The sequence below is a fragment of the Rosa rugosa genome, chromosome 5, assembly GCF_958449725.1.
Source record: "Rosa rugosa chromosome 5, drRosRugo1.1, whole genome shotgun sequence".
Lineage (NCBI taxonomy): Eukaryota > Viridiplantae > Streptophyta > Magnoliopsida > Rosales > Rosaceae > Rosa > Rosa rugosa.
In genome coordinates, this window is record NC_084824.1 from 7,579,517 (window position 1) to 7,596,504 (window position 16,988).

The 16,988-nt window shown below is 40.7% G+C and overlaps 4 protein-coding genes across 4 annotated transcripts; all 4 read left to right on the plus strand.

The window, feature by feature from the left end:
* Positions 1-1,363: 1,363 nt before the first annotated feature.
* On the plus strand, positions 1,364-2,166 carry LOC133711140 (uncharacterized). Its single transcript, XM_062137306.1, has 2 exons — positions 1,364-1,946; positions 2,087-2,166. The coding sequence occupies exons 1-2, from the start codon at positions 1,364-1,366 to the stop codon at positions 2,164-2,166; spliced, it is 663 nt and encodes a 220-aa protein (XP_061993290.1).
* A 1,249-nt stretch (positions 2,167-3,415) lies between these two features.
* LOC133708715 (protein ASPARTIC PROTEASE IN GUARD CELL 1) lies at positions 3,416-5,470 on the plus strand. The gene has a single exon (XM_062134221.1). It carries the CDS (start codon positions 3,583-3,585, stop codon positions 5,059-5,061), a length of 1,479 nt encoding a protein of 492 aa, XP_061990205.1. The 5' UTR covers positions 3,416-3,582; the 3' UTR covers positions 5,062-5,470.
* Positions 5,471-6,032: 562 nt separating this feature from the next.
* Positions 6,033-10,645, plus strand: LOC133708714 (uncharacterized). Its single transcript, XM_062134220.1, has 7 exons — positions 6,033-6,631; positions 6,872-7,332; positions 8,067-8,250; positions 8,357-8,581; positions 8,686-8,802; positions 9,287-9,520; positions 10,149-10,645. Exons 1-7 carry the CDS (start codon positions 6,572-6,574, stop codon positions 10,365-10,367), a joined length of 1,500 nt encoding a protein of 499 aa, XP_061990204.1. The 5' UTR covers positions 6,033-6,571; the 3' UTR covers positions 10,368-10,645.
* A 2,426-nt stretch (positions 10,646-13,071) lies between these two features.
* Positions 13,072-16,932, plus strand: LOC133712954 (transcription factor TGA2.2-like). Its single transcript, XM_062139074.1, has 11 exons — positions 13,072-13,287; positions 13,460-13,554; positions 13,642-13,721; positions 13,837-14,031; positions 14,442-14,525; positions 14,631-14,690; positions 15,120-15,197; positions 15,289-15,340; positions 15,801-16,072; positions 16,164-16,409; positions 16,509-16,932. Exons 1-11 carry the CDS (start codon positions 13,223-13,225, stop codon positions 16,653-16,655), a joined length of 1,374 nt encoding a protein of 457 aa, XP_061995058.1. The 5' UTR covers positions 13,072-13,222; the 3' UTR covers positions 16,656-16,932.
* The last annotated feature ends 56 nt before the right edge of the window (positions 16,933-16,988 follow it).

Consider the following 16,988-nt stretch of genomic DNA (forward strand, 5'->3'; position numbering starts at 1 on the left):
AAATAAAGGATTATCTTTTCTAATGAGATATTTACCCAAATTATACTACGACTTTGCATGGCACGACAGCGACAACTTGTCAATAACCCTTACGTTACTGTTAATCTCTCTCGTGTTGGGGGTTGAATTGACGAAAGACGCTAAAATTGACGGGAAATTTAAGTAATATTCAAGTAGATGGAGTGATAGGTTTAGCAAAATAATAAAAGGTGAAGGGCGGAATCAGCAATTTGACACAATGATAAAATCTAGTGATTGTGCATGTCTAATGTACATGACATGCTTATGTTGCGTCTAGCAGAAGAATCTTGATATGTATATAAGTTCTTCCAAGATATTATTAGGATTCATTCACTTAACACTTAATTTCTGAGTGCCAAGAAAATAGTTGATCGAATAGTGCAATACAAAGGAGATGAGTCGTATAAATCATACAAAACGTATATTGATGGGTGCATGCAACTTATGTCACATGCATAGAAGAATATGTAGTGATAATTAATTTTCTTTCATGAAAGTTTATGATAATCTTTTTGTGTTTGGTTTTAAACTAAATCCTAGTCTAAGCCGTCATGAATTTGAATTCACTTGTTTTTAAAATATTGGAGAAAATTAATAATATACTCACAAAATATGATATATTGTATAAGGCTTTACCATTTTTGATCATATATTCATACTCATACCCAAGATATGTGAGAAAAGATTGTCAACTTTAGTAGTTTGCATATATGCATTATTGATGCATTGAAGTGGTGGGTGAAATAAATTCAAAATGACTTCTGTAATCTTATATATAAACATGAAGAAGGATATCAGGAACTTTGTGAAATAAATTTCACATTGAAAAAGATAAAATGGTTTGTGTAATGTCCAAAGACATGAATATGTCTGTGCGCGACTTAATTTTCTAATTTTTAATCGCATCCAAGACAAAGGGCTCATTGAGCCATTGTACCTTAACCTATATATTGTATACTACTATGAGCTATTGAGACTTATTTATAAAGGGAAAAACTCACAAACAGTACCTGAACTTTCGGCCACTAATAACTTTCGTACCTTAAGTTCAAAAAATATCAGATTGGTACCTTGATTTTTAACCCCGACCCAAGATACGTACCTAGGAACAGTAAAACCGTTAACTGGGTTAACTTTTCAAGGGTATAGTCGTCCTTTAACTGTTCATCTTCTCCAAACCTCTCTCCTATCTCTCTGCAATCCTAGATTTTTCACTTACACAACAGCTAAGCTATACACAGAGAGAGAGAGAGAGAGAGTTAGTTGTCGTTTGTGTATATTACCTCTCTCATATAGTCATAGTCATAGTCCTCTACAAATCAACAGCAACGACTTGTTGGAGATGGACGAGCTACGGCCACAAGATTTGTCGTCGCTGGCAGAGTCTCCGCACGAGGAACTCTCGCACGTCGAGGGAGCTGAAGTTTCGATCTGCACACTACAGAGAGAGAGAGAAATGGCAGAATCTTGGGTTTCTTCATCAATCCAAGAAAACCCAAATGAGGAGGAAACAAATGAGTCATTGGAATCAATCTTTTCTTCTTCTACGTTCAACCGACAAGTGGAGAGGGAAGAAGGAGAATTGCCCAAGCTAAGGAGCTTATCGTCGAGCGGCAGCAGGAAGAAGAAGAAGAAGAATCAGGTTTTGCTTGAAGGGTATGTTGATTCGGCTGATGAGGACGATCTGTCGAGGACCAAGAGCTTAACGGATGAGGATCTCGATGAGCTCAAAGGGTGCTTGGATTTGGGATTTGGGTTCAGCTATGAAGAAATTCCCGAGCTCTGTAACACCTTGCTTGCTCTTGAGCTTTGTTACTCTATGAGCCAGAGGTTCATGGACAAGTCGCCGGAGACCTCTCCTGCTGCACTGGATTCCTGCTCTTCTGTGTCCAGTCCGATTGCCAATTGGAAGATCTCCAGTCCTGGTTAGTGATTTGGGTTTCTCTCCATTTTGTTGCTCAATGTTATAGATTTTTTTTTCTGTCTTTTGTTGTCGTTTTTTTATCCATTTCGATTGATTGAAGTGCTTAAACTTCTTACCTGTGGTGAATCTTTGCTTGTCCATGTGACCATCCAGAGGTTGTGAAGGTGAGGCTCAAATACTGGGCACAGGTTGTGGCGTGCACAGTTAGATTGTGCAGCTAGCTGATATAGATTAGGATTTTATGCTTTAATGCCTAAGAAAAATTTTAAATGGACCAATATTCTCGGGTGGAGATTAAACATCAATAGGTGTGGGTGGGTGGACCTTCCTGTGCAGCTTGTGTTGTAGTGAAAGGACAACTATACCCTTGAAAAGTTAACCCCGTTAACGGTTTTACTGTTCTTAGGTACGTATCTTGGGTCGGGGTTAAAAGTCCAGGTACCAATCTGATATTTTTTGAACTTAAGGTACGAAAGTTATTAGTGGCCGAAAGTTCAGGTACCGTTTGTGAGTTTTTCCCATTTATAAAATAATTTGCAAATTTGGCCAAATTGGCAAAAAAAAATATAGCGAATAAAAATGTTAATAAAGAGGCTTATATTGAAAGAAAAAAAAAACCCATAACTAAACAACACTATATCATCAAAACAATCAGGCTTATTTGATTTGCGTTTACTTGATTTTTAGTTAGTTCAACTGCACAATAATTGAGTTTCATAAGCAGTTGAATTTTCTATTTTCAGAATTAGATTTACGTGATGTTTTATCCGTTATTTGTAAGCTCGTTTTGATATGTAGGGCCAATGCAAGCCCCACATACCTAGACTAAATGATGAAATCAAACTTTTCATTTATAAGAATTGATCGAAACCATCAAGCTTCACAAGGATTATTCATTATGGCCACGAAATGCATGAGAATATGACACTCTCATGTTGTCACATAATTAAATCTAGGGTCGCTCTTGCCTCAAATTTGAGTCCCGTTCCCCTGGTCAGCTACTGACCAGGGATCATTTGATCAATCACCGTCCGATTTCAATCGGACGGCTGACAGAACTCATGACAGATTTCATCACTTATCTGTCAACCGTCCGATTTCAATCGGACGGTGACTGACCAAATGATCCATGGTCAGTAGCTGACCAGGGGATCATGAGTGCAAATTTTCATCATAGCAATTGCATGACTGGCAGAATCCCAGGCTTTTCCTTTTGACCCAATAGTAGTAGGTCAGAAAGAGTACTGAGAAAGAAAGCATTATGTTACAAGAATCATGCTTTATCCCCACAAAGCTATTAACTTTAGACTCTCCTACTGGAAAGAAAAAAAAAAAAAAACTTTAAACTCTCTTTATCTTTGAGGCAATCAAAGCTTCAAAATAGATTAATTAGCACTAAACCAATGTTAAATCTGACATGCATCAAAGCTCTGCTACGTGTCATGTTTTTGAGGCCCATCTTAGTAACCCCATTTGCTGGGCTCTCATCCAAAGCTAGCTCCTCTCCACCCCATAAATTTTCCCTTTGTTTTCTTCCAACGTCCTTTACGTGAATCTCTTTAAATCTATCTCTCTTAAATAAATAGTGCATAAAACCCCACGAGCATTCTCACAGTCACAGCAGTCTCTAAACCTCAATGGCCCAGATGGGTTTTCTCTGCCACTACATTCTCTTTGCTTTCCTTTCTTACTCTGCTCACTCCCGCAACTTACCGGCCACCACCACCACCTCCAAAACGACGGTGCTCGACGTCGCCGCTTCCATTCAGGAGGCCCTAAACGCCATGTCGTCCGAGCACTACTCTTACAGTGGAGCCACTCAGTCATTGAGCCAAGAACACCAAACCTTCTCAGTTTCATCTTCACTCTCTCTTCAACTACATTCCCGAATTTCACTCCACCAGCATTCTCACAACGACTACAAGTCGCTCAGTTTGGCTCGACTCGGGCGCGACTCCGCCCGAGTCAGATCTCTAACCACCAGGTTAGATCTGGCGGTCAGAGGCATTGCCACGTCGGATCTCAAACCCGTCGATACCCAACATTTCGGTACCGACGGGTTCGAGAGCCCCGTGGTTTCGGGGACGAGTGAGGGCAGCGGCGAGTACTTCTCCCGAGTCGGAATCGGCAAACCGCCCAGCCAGGTCTACGTCGTGCTCGACACGGGCAGTGACGTCAGCTGGGTCCAATGCGCGCCGTGCGCCGACTGTTACCAGCAAGCCGACCCCATTTTCGAGCCGGATTCCTCGGCTTCGTTCGCGCCGCTGTCGTGCGAGACCCGGCAGTGCAAGTCCCTCGACGTGTTCGAGTGCCGCAACAACACGTGTCTCTACGAGGTGGCCTACGGCGACGGCTCCTACACCGTCGGCGACTTCGTGACGGAGACGATCAGCATCGGCGGCGAGTCGGTGAAAAACGTTGCCATTGGATGTGGGCATAACAACGAAGGACTGTTTGTCGGTGCGGCTGGCTTGCTCGGGCTCGGCGGGGGGCCGTTGTCGTTTCCTTCCCAGCTCAACGCCACGTCGTTTTCGTACTGCCTCGTCGACCGTGACTCTGACTCGGCCTCGACTCTGGAATTCAACTCGGCAATCCCTCGCAACGCCGTCACGGCCCCGTTACGGCGCAACCCCCAGCTCGACACTTTCTACTACGTCGGACTGACCGGAATCAGCGTCGGCGGCGATATGCTTAAGATTCCCGACACGGCGTTCCTGATAGACGAGAGCGGAAACGGCGGAATCATCATCGACTCCGGCACGGCGGTGACCAGGCTCCAGACGGACACCTACGACGCGCTCCGCAGCGCGTTCGTGAACGGCACGAAGGGGCTGCAGTCCACGAGCGGAGTGGCGCTGTTCGACGCGTGCTACGACCTGTCGTCGAATAAGACCGTGGAAGTACCAACGCTGTCGTTTCACTTCGAGGACGGGAAAGTGTTACCGTTGCCGGCGAAGAATTACCTGATTCCGGTGGACTCGCAGGGGACGTTCTGCTTTGCGTTCGCGCCGACGAGCTCGGCGCTGTCGATAATCGGAAACGTGCAGCAGCAAGGGACACGTGTCAGTTTCGACATAGCTAATTCGGTGGTTGGATTCTCTCCCGACCAATGCTAGGAAACTATGGTTCTGACTTTCGACCATTTTCTTCTGCCTGGGTTGTTTTTTTTTTTTTTTTTTTTTTTAAGTCCATTGCCTCCCTGTTTAGTTGTCTGTCCATGTAACCAAGCAACAATATTTGGTTTTAGTTTTAGGTCACTCTCTCAATGCTGGACAAGAACAAGGAGGTCTGCTAGTTTGATTTTCTTTTGGTGTTTTCCATTTAACTGGTTAAGCCTCCTTAGACAAAGCGAAAACCGATGACAATGATACCAATTTCCGGTCAGATCTAATGCCAAATATTGTTGGACTTGTTAGAGTTTTAGTCCATTTGCGTTCCGGTTAAACAAATTCTTGGGGTTCAAAAAATCTACAAAAAGTAACTTGGGCCTGGGTTTTGAAATAGATATGGGCTTTGTCCTAGTGCTAGAGTCTCCTTGACTTGAACGTTCCAAGAAGAAGAAACCTTCCAATTTCTGACAGGCATCAAATAATTGAAAATTAATATTATTCAAGAAAAATAATTGAAAATTATGCAGTCCCTTTTATGCACTTCATTTTTTCTTAACGGTCTCTTTCGAGTGATTTTCATCGAGGCTGCTACAGCTAAAAGAAATGGGACAAGCAAGAGAGATATCTGGGTTCTGAACAGACCCAATAATATATACATTTGACCAAAATATAAGGTAGCCGGCTTAATTACCACACAACCCAACCCCCCCCCCCCCCCCCCCCCCCCCCCCCGGAGAAAACTAGCATTTGGTCCTTAAAAGTTAAAACCATTAAGGAGGGTAGTTAAAGCTACTTACCAACAAAAGTTGAGGGCTGAGGGCTTTTGCTTATAGCATAAGCACCTTTTTTTTTTTTTTTTTTTTTTAGTGAAGTGGTTGTTGCATAAGCAAATTTGACTAGTGGCACAATCAGGCTTGCAATTCCCACCATTTTTTTTTCCTCTCAAATCTTATCCCATACTTGTGCATGTTCTTCAGCCAAAAAAAATACTTGTACATATTCATATTCTCCCAAATAAAGAAAACAGAATCCATCTTACAACCTAACATGCTCAACTTGGTTGTTGGCCACTCTTGCAAATAGTGCCACTATGAACTCCCCCAAAATTCTCTTCTCGCAGTAAAGGACTTGACCAGTCTACTTTTCAATCTTCACGAAACAACCCCACACAAAATTACTAAACTTGCAGATCAGGACATTCCACCATTTCTGCACACTGGTCAAACACTGCAACCAAACCCAAAGATCGCTTCTTAGCCGTTTGAGACTTTGAGTTTCAGTTTTCTTCCCCATATTTCTTTTTGTTTTGTTTTGAATAATGAAGAAAAAAAACCAAAACCCTACCCAGTAAAACCCTTTTATTAACCCCCCTCTCTCCGTCATTGACCTGCTCTCCTTCCTCGCCTTGATCCTCACGTTTTTTTTTCATAATCTTCAACTCTTTATAACTCCTCACGAAACCCTCAAAACTCCTCCAAGCAATAATAATGATGCGCGGCTTTCAGTCCAGCTCAGCATGAACAACGTCTCTCAGAGCTCCTCCTCTTCCTCCTCCGTCAACTCCGCCTCCGATCCGGTAAGCCCTCCTCTCCTTTTTTTTTATATGTTCATGCAAGGACTTGAGCTTTTTTTACTCAATTTTATCATACTCGGGTGTTTTGATTATAGCTGTATGTAATTCTGGAGTATGATCAGTTCAATTCAGTTTCATTTGCTATGTAATGTCTGTAAAGTTCTCAGCTTTATGATCGTTTAAGTTGAAATTATTGGCTTCAGTTCAGTTTGTATTGAAAGATTGTTAAATTTTTGCCCATAGAATGTGAGCCGCAGCCGGAGGAGTGCCGACGGCAGCCGGACCATGGCGGCTGAGCCGTCACGGCGGTGGCGTGATGTTTTCTGGTTGGGGATATTTATGATTCATTTGATTTTATTGGGAGGTGCGCTGGCGGTTCTGGGGCTCAATAGGTTAAAGAGATCGGATAGGCTAAACTTAGATAGGTTCACCAATAAGTACTTGGAAAATCAGAAGGGATTGACTGAGGATTATTGGCCGCTTTATGCTCTTGCTGGTGGAGTTGGGACTGTTCTTGGTTGGACTTGGTTGCTCTTCCTTGGCTCGCAGGCGAATCACATGATGAAGATTGCGGTGCATATCTTGACCACTTATCTTGCTGTGCTCAGTGTTCTGTGTTTTTGGATGGAGCAGTTCTTCTGGGGAGTTGCATTTGCGATCGGCGCTGGGATGCTCTTCTTGTATGTTTTGGCAGTTATAGACAGGTAAGAGTTTTTATTTTGTTTATTTTGGTGCATTACAGGTCTAGGACAATTTGAGAGATCAGGATGGGTTTGGTTGGAGTTTTATATAGCATTTACCACGTATAGGTGTTCTTCTGTGGAACATTAGCATATTGTATGTTAAAAACAAAAAAATTGAATGATACTTGTCTAGGTTATAAGTGAAGAGGATGCCAGATCTATTCTAGGTTCACCTTCACAGGTTGGAAATTTGTAGACCACTTGTTTTAGCATTTTGAAAATCAGTAGGATAAATGATGGCTTAATAATGATTCTCCTACGTATATGTCTAAATTCTGGTATTATACCGTGAGGCTGGATTGCTGGGGTTACCTATATTTAGAGCTTCTGTCGGGTTATATCTATTTTACAAGTTATATGATGTGGATCATGGGTAGTACCCTGTAATTAGGTTTTGGAGGGTTCCAGTTGCATATACTGTTATTAGGTTTCAGAGTTCAATATATCTTTTTTCATTACATGATTCATAGCTAGGTTGCAAAAACTCTCAATTCCATCCAATTAGTTTCAAATGATGTGATGTTTAGATATGTAGTTAACTTATTTTGACTCTCTCTCTCTCTCTCACACACACACACACACACACACACACACATTCTCACTCTTACACATAGACTCTAACATGCCATGCATAAGTTAGAATCAAAATGATCAGATCCCTTTGCAGTCTTTCTGACTCTAGTTTTAATCAATAGACTACCCTTTACCATGCTCGTGCTACAAGCAGCTGTCAAGATGGTATGGAGTCTACCTGAAGTTATGAGGGTAGCATATGCATTCATGCTTATTATGCTTTTATGGATGGGAATATGGTCCTTTGGGGCTGCTGGTGTTGTAGCTTTAGGCATTGGAGATAGTGGACGCTGGTGGCTTCTTGTGGTGAGCTGGCAAGTTTGGTGTTCTTTCATCTATTCTCATGGCATAGAAATGCAATAAAACATGCCTCAAGTAATGACACTAATAACGCTGTCACAAATGTACGTAGGTTCTCTCTGTAAGCTTATTTTGGACGGGTGCTGTTCTCTGTAATACTGTACATGTTATAGTGTCTGGGATGGTGTTTCTTGTTCTTTCCCATGGTGGTCGAGAGGCCTCATCAATGCCTCCGAAGTCACTAATGAAGTCTCTTCGGTATGCAGTCACAACTTCTTTTGGCAGCATCTGCTATGGTTCACTTTTCACAGCTGCCATTCGAACTTTGCGCTGGAAGGTATACATGCCTGCATAATCTTTTCTCCGTGATGATTCACAAATCATTTCCATATACATGTGACAGTGATTATTTTAGTTCTTAAATTCTGAAATAAAATTCAGATCAGGGGAGTTCGGTCCAAGATTGGCAACAATGAGTGTCTACTTTGCTGTGTTGATTTCCTCTTTCATCTTGTGGAGACACTTGTGCGATTCTTTAATAAGTATGCTTACGTCCAGGTACTACTGTGATTCTGTGTCAGAAACCTTTGTCATTTTGATACGCATTTGACTTGTTAATGGATCAAGGCTACATTTTGTTTACCTCCTAAATATTTTCTGCACTGGATCTACATTAGTACAGCAACCTCACAATGTTTAGTAGGGAGTGCAAGGGTAGAAAACCTAAACTTCACCCAGAATGTACACAGCAGAAATTTTATTTTACCCAAAATAAATATTTTTTTTCTATTTATATGCAAGATTTCTAGGGCAAGGCTGGTCATTGATTATACTTCAAATTAACAGCCTTACTTTTTACATTCCGTTGCTTTTATCTTCCCTTTACATGTTGTACATGTCCCTAAATGTATGTTTTACAAAAATTTTATCATTACTGATGGTGGTGTGCTCTCAATCCCTAACCACCAGTTAATTCTTGCTATTTTCTTTAACTCGTTTAGACTTAGTTATTAGTCAGTTATATGATTCCCCTTCCCTACAGATAGCTGTTTCTGGCAAAGGTTTCAATCATTCAGCGAGGGATGCTTGGGAGTTATTTCAGTCTACTGGAGTCGAGGCACTCATTGCCTATGATTGCTCAGGTGCTGTATTATTGATGGGCACACTGTTGGGTGGGCTTATTACCGGAACTTGCTCGGGGATCTGGACATGGATTAAATATAGGGACAGAGTGGCTATGGTCGGGTCCACTGCAATGTTGATGGGAATGATCTTGGTAAGTTTCTTGAATGGGGGATTTCCCATTGTTTTGCTGAACTTTTTGTGCTCCGAGTAGACAATTTGAAAGATCAACTGTAGCTTGTTTAATGGTGCTTAGAGTTTTAATGGGATTTTTTAGATCTGCTAGTGCTTAGTTTCGGCCATAGTTTCTTTACGTGAACTCGGTGAAGGTTTTCTCATGATACTGATCAAGTTAAGATGGATTCGACTTTTGATTGTTTTGTAATTTTTTTTTTCTTGAGTTGAAAGTGGCATGCATTTCTACTTTCCATATTTTGCATTAGCTCCCTTCTTTGTTTTACTTTTGTCCACTACATTAGTGCATCCCTTCTTTGTTTTCCATATTTTTGCATTCTTGAATCAGCTGAGTCGATATAGAGAATGAAAAGTCTGAATAGCATCCCCTAGTTGACGATCAAATAATCACTTGTCTTGACATCAGTATATATGCATCCATAACCTCTTTTTGCGATTGGCCTTTAGTCTATTAGATAACATGTTGACCAGTTTATCTTCTTGGTTATCCTCAACCACTAGATAGAGTTTTGTTTGGAGTATTATACTCATACTTGCTGCCTATTTATCTGATAAATAAAATATACCATGGATCATGTAATTTTCAGGTGGGATTAGCAATGGTGGTTGTGGAAAGCGCTGTCACATCTATCTACATCTGTTATGCAGAAGACCCGCTGTTGATTCATAGGTGGGATGCTGAATTCTTCAACCAGATGTCGGAGATGCTACACCAGCGTCTTCAACATAGGAGTGCCCGGGCAAGGGAAGTGTTGACCCACAATCGGGTTGATAACCACCACACACTCGAAACACTCCCTTTTTGAAAAAATCACTCTGTCTCATAAATTGTACAATGTAATTAATAGCTCTATAGTTCCTCATCCAAAATGCATCATTTGAGTTTTGTTTTAGGATATCTAATCTTTGTTACACACAAAAGAGCGAAAACTTGATCGATAGGCAGCGCTGCGATTGGGGTCGAGTTGAGCAGAGAAGTCAGGTTCGAAGCTACAAAATTAGAACAGGCGAGAGCAACTTCATTTGTAACTTGGTCATTGATTGCTTTTGCGGTTTGTATGACATTTTCTTGTCTCTTTCTTTTTGGGTCCGGGTTAAACACTTAGGCCTCGTTTGGTTCGCGGAAAGGAAAGTAGTTCATTTGTCTTTCCCATGGGAAGGGAAATGAACTTTCCGAATAACTTTCCATTCCGATGTTTGGTAATGTAAGGAAAATTATCCGAAAAGTTGTTAAAAAGTATGTAATTAATGGAATAAAATAATATGTTGTGAGTAATAATTGCAAGAAAAGAATGGGGGAAAGTGATTCCTTTAGGCCTCGTTTGGTTCGCGGAAAGTAAGCATCAGGAAAGGAAAGTTGTTCCTTTCCTGTGTTTGGGATGCAAAAGGAAAGGAAATACTTTCCTGAAGCAAAGGAAAATAGGAGGGAAAATGGTTCCTTCCATACTCCAAATGAATCACTTTCCCCCCTTCTTTCCTTGCATTTATTACTCACAACATATTATTTTATTCCATTAATTACATACTTTTTAACAACTTTCCGGATAACTTTCCTTACATTACCAAACATCGGAATGGAAAGTTATTCGGAAAGTTCATTTCCCTTCCCATGGGAAAGACAAAGGAACTACTTTCCTTTCCGCGAACCAAACGAGGCCTTAGAGTATGGAAGGAACCATTTTCCCTCATATTTTCCTTTGCTTCAGGAAAGTATTTCTTTTCCTTTTGCATTCCAAACACAGGAAATGAACAACTTTTCTTTCCTGATGATTACTTTCCGCGAACCAAACAAGAGCTTAAATGTAACTTGTGAATTTGCCTATTGCACAACCACAGCCGTTATTGTTTATGCTACGAAGCTGGGAAATATCTTTTGCGTCTGAAAAACCATCTTGTGTCAGAAAAATTTAAACCACCCAAAAGTCCAATTCTTGGTATTAGTTCCAAGTTTTTCGGCTCAAAGAGTACTGAGTAACAAAAGAAGAGCCCTGACTTCTCTTCTGTTTTGGTCATACAAGATTACAAATTTACAACCCCGGCAAACTTCAGAAGCTCAGAGCTTGCAGGTCAGGATCCTACACCCAGAAACAAAGCTAAAGATGGAAAACAGGAAAAGGCTTTGTGGTGATGATGGGCACGGTGACCATGATAAAAGTCACGTGAGGCCATTTCTCTTTTTTTTTTTGATACGACGTGAGGCCATTTCTCTACTCGCATTACCACCAAGATATCTTCTATCACACACTCACCAAACAGTGCACAAGTACTTGTACTTCTTCAAGTAGCAGTAGTATCATAGAGCATGAACCAAAAGCCAAGGCCTTGAACACCAAGAAGGAAACTGACACGCCATTATGTGTACGACTGGGTCTATGAGATAGCGTCATATTCCCCGTTTCGCCCAAATAAATGTATTTGCAGTTTGCATGCAAAGACTGTAAATGCAATGCTGCCATTGGAGTCTGCCACACGCAGAAGCAGAAGCAGAAGCAGAAGCGAAGCACAGTCAATAAGCGCCTAGTGTTACTGAAACTGCTTTGCCATTACCAAGAGGTTCCTTTCAAGCCACGCCAAACTGCAGGGAATATAAAACTACACTATTTTTTTTTATTTATCTCCATTTGCTTTTGGCCTCATTTGATTCACATCCCATCAGTTTTCGCGCGCAGACGCTCTTCCCCATGCATGGTACGTATATCGCTGCAGATCCTCACAGTGATACTAGTAAATAATTCGGGTCTACAGGGAGGAAAGATAGTGTTAGAGATATATAGATAGGCACTCAGAGAGAATCAATGAGCTAGCTCAGAGCCTCAGACTGGGAAGAGACCCCCCTACAGCCCTACTGAGAGAATCAACTAAGAAGGGGTCGTTTTCTTTTGTCTTGGGCCAAGTTGGATGGGTTGAGATAATCCCAAACGCTCTCACTTCCACCGTGAATCCCCATGATAACTATCATCCATCGGTCAAATTAGTACCCTAAACAAAATTATCTTCAGATTGATACGTTTTTCTCTTTATTATATCTATGGAATAAATCCTTTCTTTTCTGCTGTAAAGTTTCAACTGAGTTAATTTATAGGGAAGAAACATATTTTCGTTAAATGAGAACATGACTTCTTACTAGTTTGAGGATACAAAAATACTATTTCGACCGAATTATAAAAAGAAGATATTATTTGAAAAACAAAGAAAAATTATTCGGGACCATTTTCGTCGGTTCATGATGGGACATGTATTTCCTTTTTCAATTTCGGTTCCTCTGTTATTTTCAGCAGAGTATGGGCGATCAAAAAAAAAAAGGGCGACAGCGGAGAGTGAGAGAGACGCCCCAGGGGGAGAGAGTGTGGGGAGGGATAGAATTGTGGCGGGGGTATTGGGAAGCTAAAATCCCAAGTCAGAAAGCAATAATAAAAAGCCTGGTGTTTAAAATTTAATAGATTAGGCGGAGTCCTGATACGCTATCCTCCTCTTAAAGGCACATCAAGATTGTATTTTTCTTTTGTAATCTCACTTCACTGCTCTCTCTCTCTCTCTCATCATTCTTCTTTCTTCTCTTCTCCTTCTCGAACTCAAAAAAGTCTGATGGATATCATCTTTTGCTTTCCTTTTCCTTATTATTAAAGATATTGTTAGCAACCCCCCCAAGTGAGTTCAAGAAATGCAGAGCTTCAAACCAGTTCCAACAAACCCAGAATTGTATTCCCACTCTTCCTTCTATTTCAGGTAGAAACTAGTTTCCTTGGCTCTGCTTTTATTGTTTTTATGGGTCTCTGTTTAGTTGAAGTCATGGCTTTTTTAGTTTTTTTTTTTTTGGGTGTTAATTTTGCACAAAAAAGATGAAGTCTTTAATTCTGGTTCCTCTGTTTGTGTTGTCAAAAAATAAAAAACATAACAGAGGAGATGACACGCAAACGCGTTTTGCGGATCTTGGAGAGCTTGAACATTCCGCTACTGTGTTTCCTCACGATGATGCTCTTGATTTAACCCCAAGTATTCTCCTTCCTCTTCTAGTATATAGTTTTGAAATGAAAGATTTTTGTTTAACTCATACAATAAGGCATGTTCATTGTGTTGTAGGCTCTATCTTCAGCTTAAAAGCAAACAGCAACAACTTTGCTGTTGTACCTAATACTTTGCACTATGCGACCATGAACACGGTACACACTCCTCAATCGTACCAAATCCCTTTGTACTTTGAAATCATAGTTTCCTTTTTCCCTGTCTTCGCTTAATAAATTACGTGTTTTAATGGTTGTTGTCCACTTGTCCTAGGGCCCGGGGTGTTTGGACATAGGCTCAACCCTGTCGGGAACAGGGGGAGAGCAGCCATACATGTACCACCATCACAAAGGAACGACGTCGTCGGGTAACAACGGCCACTTTGAGAACTGGGGTGATTCGGCTGTGGCGGAGCACAGTCAGCAGACCGACACCTCTACCGATATTGAAACCGAAGACAAAAACCATGTATCTCTTTTGCTCTCGTCTATTTTTTTGTGAACATATGCTGTGTCTTTTACCATGTTGCTTAATGGAAATCTAATGAGTTTAGTAATGGTGGGTCATGCTGGAATTTAGAATCTGTTTTTTTTTTTTGAATTGGAGCTGTTAGATTTTCCATGCCCCATGTTGCTTGGATCTTCCAGAAGGGTCCAATTTAGTGCTTGCTCTGTTGAATGTGTTTCTGTAAATTTTAGTTTCCCACTAATGTGGATTAATGGAGTTGGACTTGTGCTTTGTTATGCGATTAAAGTTTCTGATTAGTGCAAGTCGGTAAAAGCCATCTTGGCTAGTTTGTCTGTTCTTGTTTGGGCTTTTTGCCTACATTGTACCAAAAAAGAAAGTTCCTGATTAGTAGGTTTTTAATTTTGTTTTAGCTTCGTGGAGCTCAGCATGGAGCACTAGTAGTAGTGGATTCCAATTCCATAGAGCAGGCTAATGGAAGAACTGGTGACCAAAAGGTTCCAACCTAAATTCTACTGTAAATTTGTTTTAGTTCTTTTCCTTTTTCTGGGAGCTAATTGTTTCGAATATGAATGGATTATTTGGGGCTAATGAATTTGCAGGCACTACGTCGGTTGGCTCAGAATCGAGAAGCAGCAAGGAAGAGTCGACTTAGGAAGAAAGTATGCATCTTTTCTAATTTGATCTCATTTATCACCTGACTCTTTAATGATCTTTAATGCATAGGCAGCATAGCCTGTGCTCTACATGTTTTAGCTCTATGCTACTTTTAATGTGAATTGAGACATGAAAATCTTGGTCCAGACTGCCCTGTAGATTCAATGCCAGCTATAGGTTAGGTTTGATATAAATGCTTTGTATTCTCTAAAAATGGCCAAGCCTTTATTCAACTTGCCTCTTCTTTTCTCTTTACTGTCCTCTTTAGGCAAGATGAAACTTACCCTTTTACCCTTTTTGTTTGTGCTTGATTTGTAAACAATTAGCTCAACCGTTTTGGCTAAATTCTGGGACCTTATTTGTTGAAAATAATATTGTCTTAAGTTAATGAATGAAGTATATTTGGATCATTTATAGGTTTTGGTTTTGGATAGGCATATGTCCAGCAGCTGGAGAATAGTAGAGTAAAGCTTTCGCAACTTGAGCAAGAGCTTCAGCGAGCACGCCAGCAGGTGTGCACAACTTTGTAGTTTTTACCCATAAGAACACGTTTTTGTTTCTTTGAAGTCCGTTCTCATTTTTGGTTTGGTATGTCAATGCCAGGGTATGTTGGTTGGACTTTCAGGGGATCATGGTCATTCTACGGTGGGAAGTGGTATGTCACTTTAGATACATGAATACTTGTTTTGCTTACATTCCTGGTTTTATTTCAAAGATTGTGACTCATCCATAGAGCTTGAACCAAGTCCAAGGAAAATTAATTAGTATTGATATATTGAACTAGGATTGTGACGAAGTGGTGTTAGCTCAGTGGTCAGTGGTTAGAGCACCCACTACCTAATGACGAAATTATGGATTCGAGTCACCATGGGGGTAGGAGTGAAATCATTTGATCCTCTTTTAAAAAAAGAAAAAAAAAAGATATATTGAACTAAGATATTAAATTGCCCTTTGTATAAGTGAATAGGTGATAGATAGGTTTTACAAATTCTTGTTCTGCATTCCACAAACAGTCTTTTGAAAAATTTAAGTTCAGCAAAGATAAAACTAGTTGAGAATATACATGTTCTTAGATAAGCATTCCCTGATAAAGTGGGTGATTGTACTGATTTCAGGGGCCTTAACATTTGACTTTGAGTATGCACGCTGGCTTGATGAACATCAGCGTCTAATACATGAGCTGCGATCGGCTATGAATTCTCATCTGGTGGATAATGGACTGAAAATTCATGTTGATAGTGTTATGACACACTATGATGAGATATTCAGGTTAAAGAGCGTGGCTGCCAAGGCTGATGTATTCCACATGCTTTCTGGCATGTGGAAGACACCTGCCGAAAGGTGTTTTATGTGGTTGGGAGGATTCCGCTCCTCTGAACTTCTCAAGGTGATAAATCTTCCATTTGATCATCTTCAAGTACAAGTTGCTTTACTGATATTTAATCGTGTTTGACTTTATTGTTGGGTGTATTCATCAGATACTTGGGAACCAACTTGAGCCTTTAACAGATCAGCAGTTGATGGGGATATGCAATCTACAGCAATCTTCCCAACAGACTGAAGATGCCTTATCACAAGGGATGGAAGCTTTGCAACAATCGCTTGTAGACACGCTCTCCTCAACTACTCATGGCTCTACTGTTTCAGCAGATGTTGCCGATTACATGGGCCAAATGGCAATTGCTATGGGCAAGCTTGCCACACTGCAGGACTTCCTTATCCAGGTAATAGGCCTATTTTATTACTCATCCAGTGCCATTCCACTTATGTGTTACGAAATAATCTTGTTGTATTAATAATGTGCATGCTTTTTTCCCTGTTAGGCTGACCTATTGAGGCAGCAAACTCTGCAACAATTGCATCGTATTCTGACCACTCGACAAACTGCTCGTGCCCTTCTCGTTATCAACGATTACTTCTCGCGTCTCCGAGCGCTTAGTTCTTTGTGGTTGGCCCGCCCTAGGGACTAATGTTTTCGCTTTCAGTTCAACACGGCCGTAGGACTTACATAAGCTTAATCAGTTATTGCCCTGTAGTATTAGTAAATCAGCTTTAGTAGTGCTGAGGTGATGAAGATGGTTACTCATCAAAATGCAGGCTCGGCTATGAAGCCCCCTTTTTATTATGCTTCATTTGGCTTTTGTAGACTTCAGTAAAGGCTGATCTGGTGGTTCTTCTCCAACATGTAAATTAATTTGAGGAATGTCTTCTTGGCCATATGCATGTATACCAGTCATTTTCACATTATTTGCTATTTCCAAAAAATGTCATCAAACAAGAATATCATGAGAACACCAATAATA